The sequence below is a fragment of the Nuphar pumila genome, chromosome 1 (assembly GCF_984573655.1).
Source record: "Nuphar pumila chromosome 1, dmNupPumi1.hap1.1, whole genome shotgun sequence".
Taxonomy (NCBI): domain Eukaryota; kingdom Viridiplantae; phylum Streptophyta; class Magnoliopsida; order Nymphaeales; family Nymphaeaceae; genus Nuphar; species Nuphar pumila.
Genome location: NC_143249.1, coordinates 40,522,784 through 40,534,508, shown reverse-complemented (window position 1 = coordinate 40,534,508; position 11,725 = coordinate 40,522,784). Strand labels below are relative to the sequence as shown.

Here is an 11,725-nt window from a genome sequence, read left to right as displayed (position 1 = left end):
GATGCAAAACTCAAAACCTAACCTAGATCTGATTATTAATCGGATCCGACTTTGGCTACTGAATCTGACTAAACGGATTCAGATTCTGGTCAGAGGTTGGATATCCAACATCTGACAGTGTTTTCATGTTTTGACATTCATATTAATGAGGCCAAGAAAAAAAAAGTTGAAAAAGCGAAGAGAGAAAAAGAAAGAGAATGAATGGTCCAGGAGAAGCCATGAAGTGCTCCTTTACGCCAAAGGATATCCACCATCTCCGACCTTTTCCTTTCTCACATAATGGGCTATGTTGGTTTCTCCTGTTTTTTTTGTTTATAAGCATATACTGCCACCTAGGAGAGCCTGAAAGATCGAAACAACAAAAACAATCAATCTGTAAATGTTCAACGGAAAATCAGGCGCGATGGGACCTCATCTACCGACAGCAGAAATGAGCAACATCTTCTCATCATCATCAGAAGATAATTTTCCAATGCAGCAGCATGCTTGCATCCCACCACCACCAACATCACTAGTGAGGCTTAGTTCTGCGCCCGTTTCTTGCCTCCAAAAGCTCTTGTATGATACCAATCATGGAGAACTCGATGTTGGTGTCCTTCCAAGCTTCCCACCGCCCTTCGATTCGGGTTTTGATCAGGCAGCATCGGTGAGCATGGTGGGCAGTTCCAATTCCTGGAGCCCTCTTCTCAGACAGAACAGCTCCCCTGCTGGTTTTTTCTCTCATGCTGATTCTAATACCTTGACTCCTGGGGGGGATTGCTCTTGGAAATTCAGTGGTTTTCAGGACAATCTGGAATCCTTACTCGACGGGCAGTCGATGATGAACATGACAATGATGGCTAGCGATGAGAACACTGCACCATTTCTTAGCGATTCGGAGATGGAGAAGATGCTGGAGGATTCTATGAAGTGCGGGGTCCGAGCCAAGCGTGGATGTGCAACGCACCCGAGGAGTATCGCAGAGAGAGTAAGGCTTAACTTTTCGGAGCAGATCCAGTGATCGGGCCCGAATACTTTATAAAATGCTCGGGCAGTACAAAACACAGAATATCGCCCCGCGAGCGATGATATTCTGTGTTTTATATAGAAAATCGCTGCACGAGTAGTAATTTTGTGTGTTTTAAGTTAAACTGTTCATGCTTCCTTTCCATATTTATTTATGTGCAGACCAACTTCATTGATTGCTTTTTTCATTTTTGTTGATGAAAGGTCAACTGGTAAGTAGGGAGTACCCTTGAAGGAGTAGTGGCCAGCCCTACCATCATTGTTGATTTTTGTATTGCTAAAAAACCACAAGTTAGATACTAGTGATCCAAAAAGCAGGTCCTTATTAAAAAAAAAAACAGCATGTAGATCACATTCAGGGAGTAATTTTGAGAAGAAAACAAGAAAAGTAATATGCTAACTCATTTATACATACAAAACAATTGTACCAAACATTAATACAGTAGTTTACATTACACCGCATCTTTTGTTTTTTAAATGAGCAAGTTTATGCCCCAAAATACAGAGCGGTGGGGCAAACTTTTACTGGGTTTAATATGTACACAGGGCCCACACCGAAAGGCAAACAGATCCGGAGCATACCACTTATATGTGTTCTGCCCAACTAGGGGAACTACATAGCTCTGTGAAAAATATCGCGAAATTTATGAAAATCTTGCGATAATATCGCAAGAAAATATTGCCTGAAAGTTTAAAACGGATTTTTTTGCGATATTTTCAAAATATCGTGAGATTTTTGAAAAAACATAAATACTGCGATTTAAATATGATATTTATGCTTTAGATGGCTATTTATCGTAGAAAAAACGTGTTTTTTAATTTTTAAATAATTTTTATTAATATTTTGCTTATAAAAATCTATTATATATTTTTTAATTTGTTTTATTATTGCAAATATTTTACTGAAAAAATGCAAGATTTATGATTTTTTTTTCAAATTTTCATGAGTTTTTGAAAAACTAGATTTTGCCGTTTTTAACGTTTGTCACTATGCTACATGGTAAATAGGGCCCCCCACTGTACTGCCAAGTCTTACAAGGCCTTCACCGAAAGCAGGTGAAAAGAGTTCCATCAGACGTGCCCTAATACCATAGTGACACATATTGCCAGATTTATGAAAATCTTGCGATAATATCGCGAGAAATTGCCTGAAAGTTTAAAACGGCACTTTCTTGCGAGATTTTCAAAATATCATGAGATTTATGAAATAACATAAATACCATGATTTAAATGCGATATTTATGTTTTAAATGGCTATTTATCATGAAAAAATGTGTATTTTTATTTTTAAATAATTTTTATTAATATTTTCTTATAAAAAATAAAATTTATATTTTTTAATTTATTTTTTTATTGCCGAGATTTTGCCGAAAAAATGCGAGATTTATGAAAAAATTTCAATTTCTCACGAGTTTTTGAAAACAAGAAATTGCCGTTTAAAACGTTTGTCACTATGCCTAATACTAAAAGATATTACATCAAGCATTATTATTATTATTATTTTTATGGGGAAGGAAATCCATCACTGAGAACGGGGTCACTTAGTGCACCTACCTCAAACTCAGGGTTGAAGACATGACCACCCAGCCATATATGCCCCAACTGTGATAAAGCAATGACAACCCTATGCAGCAGCAGGATTTGATCCTGGGTCTTCAGCTTGACATTGCTGACCCCATGGGTAACCCACACATTAAGCATTATAAAGTCATCTTGACTCACTGGCTCAGCTTGTCTGGCAGGAGCAGTTAGTGCACGTCAACTTGTGTTGGGACGTTACAAGTTCAAACCCCAAATGGTACGGTTATATAACTGGTAGGAGTCTGCCTAATCCCAGCTTTCTCTGTCTAAAAAAAAAGTCTTCACTTGAGAAGACTAATGTGGAGGGTTTATCTTTCAATATAAATTCTCCCATACTTTGTCTAATAACAGAAGAATTTTACAAACTTGCCAAACTGAGAAGTGAGCATTCAAGAAATGGTGCATGGAGAATTAGACAAGAAATCCAAAATAATTAGGGTGGGCACAAGCGATGAGCCGAGCACAAACAGATCAAACTCGGTTCGTTTGACTCGTTTACCAGCCCTAGTAACTGTGTGTATGTCAGTGCCTACCCTGACCCAAACCCCTCATTGAGCTTTTTTGGGTCAGGGTGAGCATCATCTAACGCAGAATGTGTATTTTTCCAACATCAACAAAAGTTCAAGATCATATTCAAGAAAACAAGCTTTCATGAATATTTTAAAAACGTAAAAGAAGTGCAAGGTTTTCATGCCTCCGAAGTGAGCTTTCTTGGTTTTTAGGATCTTTTCAGTAACTATGATTGATGCTAAATAGGTAATTTATCTATTGCTGCAGATTGAATGTGTTGATGCCTTGTCCCAACCACAAAACTAACCTGTTTTTTCAACTTGATCTTAACATTTGTTACTTTTGAATACTGGCATCATCTAGTGGCTCTTAAGCCTATGATCTGCTCTGTCTGCTTTTCATATCAGGTTAGGAGGACGCGGATCAGTAATCGGATTAGAAAGCTTCAGCAACTTGTTTCTAACAAGGACAGGGTATATAATATTGTCTTTCATGGAATGAAGCAGAGTTATAGAAAACTTCACTTACATGTGAGAAACTCGTTTCTTGGAAAACCATTTTGGAAACATGAAACCAAAGTTTTGGAAAATTGTAAGCGAGAAACTGGTGGGAAACACATTTCTCATTGTGTGAGAAACTTTTTTTTCCATCACTTGAGAAACCTATTTACTTTGTATGAAAAACACATGTTTTATGTGTTTGTGTTGGTATATGCATTTCATTTAAATAAGAAAACATTTTTGCATTACAGTTGAGAGAGAGAGAGATTGGATGGTGTCCCACAAGTTTTGGTGTCTTAATGTGCCACAAGGTCAACATCTCTTTCATGCAATCTAACCCTATGGTTTGTTAAGCATAGTTTGTCTGCTAGGAATCATACATTGGATTGTGTGCCTTTGAAATAATATCATGATTTTTCTTAATTGTGAAATGTTGATTTTTTATGCCCTCGAAAATCCTTTTACGCATTGCACTGACATGATCTGAAACATGCTTTCTAGTAAAAAATCATGTAGATCACATTTATAGAGTTGTTTGAGTCATTTAATTTTGGACAACACCAAAACTTGAGGGACACTATATATATATATATAAACTCGAAAAATATATAAACTGGTATGAACAGAGATTTTCATAGTTTTTTTTTGCAAATCTAACCCTGCAGATGCATTCGGACTGATCCATTTGCTTGAAATTGATTATTGAATCATCTTAATCGGATCAAGAAATGCGATTTTTTATGCTTACATATTTATGAAAATTCTGGATCATTGATTTTCAAGCCTTAAAATATCCTTCTTTTATATCTTAATCGGATGATCCAAGAGTCTGTTTCTATAAAACCATATATGTAGATCGCATCCCTACGGTGAAATTAAAAATAAAAAAACATATGAAAATCTCAGTTCATACCAGTGTATATATATATATATATATATATATATATATATATATATATATATATATATATATATATATATATATATATATATATATCCCATTTCACGTTCTTGAACAAAAACTAATTTTTCATTTCCGGTTTGGTTTCTCGAGATGTTTCTCGTTTCCATTTCCCTTCCTCGCAGACCGTGGAATGAAGCCAACCCCCGTCTTTACACATAATTTATTATTGCATACAAGAAATCGGTGAAGCAAGAATAAGCATGCCTATTTTCCTTGAGTTAATCAATGGATTTTAATTGCATTTCTTTTGGTTTCCTCTGCAGCAGACAAGTACTGCCGAAGTGTTGGACGAAGCTATTGAGCACGTCAAGTCTCTGCAAAGACAGATTCAGGTAGTTGATCAATTTTTTTAGTTGTCAGTTTGAACTGTATGAATTCAATCCCTTTTCTCTAATAAAAAAGCTCACCATCATATTGGCAGGAACTCTCTCAGCATCGGCGCAATTGCATATGCTACGCTAAACCATGACCATGCTTCTACTGTACAACAAGAAACATCTTGTTGGGTTCTACCTGCATATGTGTGTGTGTGTGTGTGGAGTTGGTCATCATATTGTAAAAGTAAAAAAAAGATAAGTGGTAGAGGGTTCATTAAGATAACTGATGTTTGCTAAAACGGTGTTATATATTTATGAGAAATATTTTCTCCCTGCTTGTTCTTTTCAAAAAATCGTTGATTCTAGCCAAAGAACCAACCACCGATCACACGTTAGCATGCTTCCGGTTGGCAAGACCCTTGAGGTTAATAGACTTAGGATCAAGGTGTGCGACGTGAAGAGTTGAGGAGAGGGGGAGAGAGAAGTGATTAACGGCCTGCATCATGGGAGAGTCCTTAAACCTCTTTAGCGTGTTGCAGAAGCAGGAGTTGGAGAATTTAACCTCTCCTGAGTAGCTGTTATCCAGTTTAACTGTCCCATTGAATTCCCAAATATACTAGAATTCAATGTGTAATGGGCTCCACCATTATCCTAGTGGTGCATATCTCAATGGCCCACTAAATGACATTGGATTCCATGTGAGACTCATTTGGCCACACTGGATCCATACCAAGATCCAGCATCTCCTACTTGGCCATATGGGGCGAACACCAATATTTTATTATAACCAGTGTATTATGTATTGCACTCATGATATTATGAGGTTTACATGCGTCTGTTGAATTTTTTTTCATGATATATCTCTATCATGAGGGTGTTCACAAACTATGTTGTTTTTCCATCATGTCATAGATTTTAAGTATTGACCATTTACTGCATATTAAGTCATGCAGTCAATGAATACATCATAATATGGGTCTCACATAGTCATGGGGTTCTTTGGCTCATCCATGACCTTTCCATAGGCATGCACACTAGTGGAGTACTATGAAAATTTATTAATTCATAAATACGTGATTTGCCAAACATAGCAAATACTTTCACTTTTCAAATCTTATACAACCACTTTCCATATGCATTATCACATGTTGATCACTACCTGATCATTTTAGATCAGTATATCTAGATCCAAATAGTTATAAATGTGATTGATCAACATTATTTAGCATTTTATGCATAAAAATAAAATATTCCTTTATGCATTTATACATACCATAGGGAGCATTATTATTTATCATTATATACATGAATATCTTCATATACATGTGTAAAATTATAATTCCGCTCCCACTTTTTCAATGCATTGAATTTAAGAAATATTTGCATTAAGCCATGACATCATGTGGTTTTACATACACTAGTTAGATTTCTCCTTCATGATATATCCCTATCATAAGGTTATTCGCAAACTAGGCTGTTTTTTCATCATGAATTTAAGCATAATTAATCTCTATATCCAAATTCAATACACCAGATTCATATCCAATTAAAGTTATCTCATTATCATTTGGATATGCTAGATATGATAAGCCAATTACAAGGCTTTAATCAAACCACAAGTTTGAACATTTAAGTTCAAATCCATTACCGGATATATATATATATATATATATCCAATTTTATTGGATTTGTAGGATTCTATATCCAAATCCGACTTGAGATGTTATCTATCAAGTCCAACATGATCCATATTAAAATGAATCTATATACAAGTATAAATAAAACCATGGATCTTACAGGATTTGACTATAATCCAAATTCATATATTTCAAATGCCAATAGATTCATATTACACATCTAGTATTCTACTTATCTGGATCTAACCGTGTAAATCTTAGATTCATACAAAATATATATCATTATTAGATCCAAATATCTGGCCTGATACTATCCAGATTCAACATAAAACTTATATCAAATCTAGATCCATACAGTATATGTATATATATTTAGATTTATCTCTAGATCAATTTTGAATCTATACTTATTTGGATCCATCATAAAACTGGATCAAACTAGATCCATATCCCATATCCGGGCATAACACTCATCCGGATCCAATCTCAAAAACTGGATCAAACTAGATCCATATTCCATGCTTGGGCATCCGAACCCAACACTAGATCCATTCAAGTTTAACAAGATCCAATAATATTGTTTGAATTCAAAAAACTAATACAACTGGATCTATACTCAATTAATTTGCTCTATTCAAATTCGTATATGTTCAGCCAAAACTAATATGATTTACTGCATCAACTAGGTCTATGTCACCTTATTAGATCCAAACATCTGATATAATACCGATCAGATCCAATCTTTACCCACACAACCGATGTAATGGATCATATTCTAATTAAACTTGATCTGTATAAAAACTGAATCTATACTAAGTCATACCATATCCAGATCCATATAAATTAGGATTTTTTTTTGGATCGATGCCAAATCCAAAACATGAATCATAATATTAAACATAAGAATAATGCAATAACTCAAAGAATTTCAGGATCCAAAAGTTTGACCAGATACAACCAGGTCTTTTACGAAAATACTTGTACCAACTGGATCCAAACCTGTCAGAATGACACTCTGGGAGGTATTTCACTAACAAGAAGTATTTTTCTACAAAATCATAAAAGTTAGAAATAGTTCTGGGTAAAATCAATAAACCAGAATATTAAAATATAATATTCAGAAATCTCTGAGTTAAACAAAAAACTTTGGATGGTTTTTTGTAATTTTAGAAAATACATCCTTGTCTCGGGTATTAACCATAAGACAAGCCTATTTTTGTAATTACCCAAAAAGTAGAGCCCCTATTTTGAAAATGAGAAGGACACATGTGTAATAAGCAGGGAAGAGCCAGATTGGTATTATAATTTTCCTTTTTTTTTAGAGGTCACCCTTTTCGTAAGAGGGTAACTCTTAGGGTCTTCCCCTTTTACCAAAGTGAGGAAGAGGGATGGGGGAGACGACCGTCGCCCTGGCTGCCGCCGAAAGATTCAGCAATCGCTCGGTTGACAGAGGGATCTCGTCCTTGCCTGAAGACCCGACAACCTCTCAGTCGGTGCAACCACCCCACGAAAATGGGGGTTCTTCACCATCTTTTGGCCAGAGGTTTCCGGCGAGCATTCGGTGGGGATCTCCGTGGCCACCACCTCCGACTCAACCGACAACAAAGCTTCCATCCACTTCTTTGACGATCGCCCTATGTCGTGGTTCCTGGCACCCACCCATCCGGCGAGGCAGCGATGCCCTTCAAGTGAAGACTGCTCCACCGCCTCACCTGAAGAAAGAAAAAAAGGAAACCTCGAGTCGGAACAGCAGTGTTGCAGCTTATTGGTGGCGCTGATGGCAAAGGGATGGTGGTGCGAGCCGCACAATGTACTACTTTATCAGCAGATCTGAGCCCTGGCGTGATTGATATGGGCTGAGATCAATATATCTATACCTTGACTGATAGGGTATGTCTCTCGATCAACAAATCTGTGCCTCAGGTGACCATATCTCTCTTTCAATCTGCAGATCTGAGCCCTAGCAAGCCAGGTTTGTGTTCTGATGGGTAGATCTGAGCCCTAGATGGTCAAATATGTGCTCTAATCGACAGATCTGAGCCTTAACAAGTCAGACCTTATTCTCGATCAGTTGCAGTGTCCTCTATTGGCCCTCTACTCTGGATGCTCTGTCAAGATCAACAGATTTGTCTCCTGCAGCGAAGCTACTCCAGGGGTCTCCTCCACTCCGAATGTTGGCAGCGACCACAATGGAGAGGGGGGGGGGGTCCTATTTTGCCCATTTTTCTTTATTTTTATGTTTTCCTTTTTTTTCTTCTTTTTGCAGCTTCCTTCGAACAATGTCGACTCGTGTGGCACTCTTTGGTGGGAATCACACTTCCACCTATTTCTGCTTGCCCTCCCATGGCTCGGAGGCATCCAACACTTCTCTACCTCCAGCGTCTTGGACTCCGTGAAACGACCATCGAAAGAACTCATCTCGATGGTGTTTTGGGATCTCGTCCACCAGCGACTGCTTAGGGTGGGCAAGTATGCTCTCTTCATTGGTGGTCCGTCGGAGAACGTTGAGATCCAGGCTTACATCGACGACGACAGCTCCATCGCAGACGTTGTCCTCGACTTCGCCTTCACTGCTAGCGGCTTCGATTCTGCACCACTGAGCTTCCTCAGGATTGGTGGCATGGCCGCCCTCCAGTTCTCCTCTGACATTGACTCATTTCGTATCCCTCGTAAGTTCAAGATCATCTATCTCAACCGATTCACCGTCCTTGCCCCCAATACAGTCATCATGATTGAGAAAAACAAGCAGCGACGAGAACGATGGTCACTCGGCTGTTATCGGAGCAGTCACGCAGAAGCCCCTCCTGTGACCTGCATTAGTACGATGGTGGCTGTGTTTGGGTGACTAGCAACTTCAAGTAGCAATCGATAAATGGTGAACACGGCTTCATGTGCTACCGTCACCATTTAGAGTGAGTCCAGCAAAGCTTTCTTGATTTGTGCATCGCAGAATTTTGCTTTTGCTTCTGTTTGAGTGAAAAAACTGAGTCCATTGCAATGCTCGCACACCCACAACCTTTGCTCTGATACCACTGATAGACTTAAGATTGGGGTGTGTGACGTGAAGAGTTGAGGAGAGGGGGAGAGAGAAATGATTAATGACCTGTATCATGGGGGAATCCTTAAACCTTTTCAGCGTATTGTAGAGGCAGGGGTTGGAGAATTTAACCTCCTCTGAGTAGCCATTATCCAGCCTAACTATTCTATTGGATTCCAAAACATGCTGAGAATCTAATATGTAATAGGCCCCACCATTATCCTGGTGGTGCATATCTCAATGACCCACTAAGTGGGTCATTGGATTTCATGTGAGGCCCATTTGATCACACTAGATCTATACCAAGAGGTGAGGATCATGAGTGCGAAGAGAATAAACACAACACAACACACAAAGAATGGATGGTTCGAGCATGAATCCCATCATTTGAAATAGGATGGGTTCCATCATACATTCAATCATTCATCAGAATCATCTAGCCATTGATTGGATGGCTAGGATTGAATGTATGATGAAACCCATCGCATTTAAAATGATGGGATCAGTAGTGATCTCCCCCCTCTTATCAACTCTTCACGAGAGAAAAGGTTCCATTAAAAAACACAAAAATCTTGTTCTCCCATCTATCACATGAAAAAAAAGGTTCCTTTAAGAAATGCAAAAATCCCCACAAGGTGGGCTCAATCAGTCTTATTCAAAATGATAACAAAAGAACTTGTATCTAGATTCAAGAGGGTGATTCATCAAGTTATATTCTCAGTTCAATGTTCATTCATCCTGGAAAGGAGAATGAATAATTGTTGCTTTCTTGCTCATGAAGTGGTACACTCCATCAGCTTCTATAAAAGGAAAGCATTCATTCTTAAGATTGATATTGAAAAAGCTTTTGATTTCATTAGCTGGCCATACTTGTTTCAATGTATGTCAAAAATTAGCGTTGATCAATTATGGATTAAATTGGCGAAAGAAGTATTAAATTCAACATCCACAGCGGTGAGCATTAACAGGAGGCAAGGTCAGTTTTTTAAACATAGGAGAGGTCTCATGTAAAATGAAAGATCAAGACAAAGGCATTTACGTGGTTCGACCAATATGGCCTACATCCACGACACAACCCAAAACTTAGATTCTTGTTATTAAACCAGCAGTACAAAGGGCTTTATATAGCTCAGCCATGAGAGGCGATACACATAAAATAATAGGAAAGCAAAACTTTCCAAAAAGGAGAAAGGAAGGCTCTGGTTGCACAGAAGGAAAGATAATCTTAACACTCCTCCTCAAGTGGGAAATGTATATCAAAACAACCCCACTTGCTCAAGATGATTTTAAATTGTGCACGACTTAATCCCTTAGTGAGAGCATTAGCAAGCCGATCTTGACTCTTGGTGAAAGGAGTACATATTTCTCCTTTTTGAATTTTATCTCTGATGTAGTAGTAGTCAATCTCGATGTGCTTTGTTCTTTCATGAAAAACTGGGTTGACAGCAATGTGAATAGCTGACTTGTTATCACAATACATATTAATTGGCATTTCAACGCTGACTCCCAATTCGGTGAGAAGAGACTTGGTCCATATCAGTTCGCAAGTAGTAGAGGCCATCGCACGATATTCAGACTCAACACTGGATCTTGAAACCGTGTTTTGTTTTTTGCTTTTTCAACAAGTAATATTTCCCCCAACAAAAATGTAATATCTTGTGGTAGACTTTATGTCTGAAGACTCCGCTCAGTTTGCGTCAGAGTAGCCTTCAATTTTATGATGATTATTTCTGGTATAGAGAATACCCTTCCTAGGACTACTTTTGATGTATCTGAGAATACGATCAATAGCGTTGGCATGGCATAGCTTTGGGTCATGTATATATTGACTAATAATGCTGACAACATAGGCAAGATCTGGTCTTGTCATAGTGAGATATATAAGTTTTCCTACTAGCCTCTGAAATTGTTCAACATCTCCTTTTGAAAGACTTTCTTCATCAATATCAAATATAACATTAGTTTCAATAGGAGTATCCGCAGGCTTAGATCCAGTTTTACCTATTTCTTTCAGAAGGTCCAAGGCATATTTTCTTTGAGATAGAAAAATACCCTTTTTTGAGTAGGCAACTTCTATTCCAAGAAAGTACATTAATTTTCCTAAGTCTTTAATATCAAATGCCTTATGAAGGTACTTCTTGGTATTGAGAATTTCATCATCATCATTTCCTGTT

General features: G+C 37.7%; 1 protein-coding gene across 6 annotated transcripts; it reads left to right on the top strand.

The window, feature by feature from the left end:
- The first annotated feature begins 343 nt into the window (after positions 1-343).
- On the top strand, positions 344-5,231 carry LOC149848778 (transcription factor bHLH81-like). Of its 6 annotated transcripts, XM_089997365.1 has the most exons (5): positions 344-967; positions 3,504-3,569; positions 3,848-3,907; positions 4,824-4,892; positions 4,982-5,231. In XM_089997365.1, exons 1-5 carry the CDS (start codon positions 380-382, stop codon positions 5,027-5,029), a joined length of 831 nt encoding a protein of 276 aa, XP_089853491.1. In that variant the 5' UTR covers positions 344-379; the 3' UTR covers positions 5,030-5,231. The 6 variants fall into 6 exon arrangements, with proteins under 6 accessions (XP_089853491.1, XP_089853518.1, XP_089853512.1 ...); XM_089997392.1 differs by lacking the exon at positions 3,848-3,907 and having other exon boundaries at positions 4,827-4,892; XM_089997386.1 differs by lacking the exon at positions 3,848-3,907.
- The last annotated feature ends 6,494 nt before the right edge of the window (positions 5,232-11,725 follow it).

Coding starts and splice junctions, on each gene's coding strand:
- LOC149848778 (XM_089997365.1), top strand. CDS start 380: ATGTTCAACGGAAAATCAGGCGCGATGGGACCTCATCTACCGACAGCA. Junction 968..3,503: donor CGAGGAGTATCGCAGAGAGA/GTAAGGCTTAAC, acceptor TTTTCATATCAG/GTTAGGAGGACGCGGATCAG. Junction 3,570..3,847: donor TTGTTTCTAACAAGGACAGG/GTATATAATATT, acceptor TTTGCATTACAG/TTGAGAGAGAGAGAGATTGG.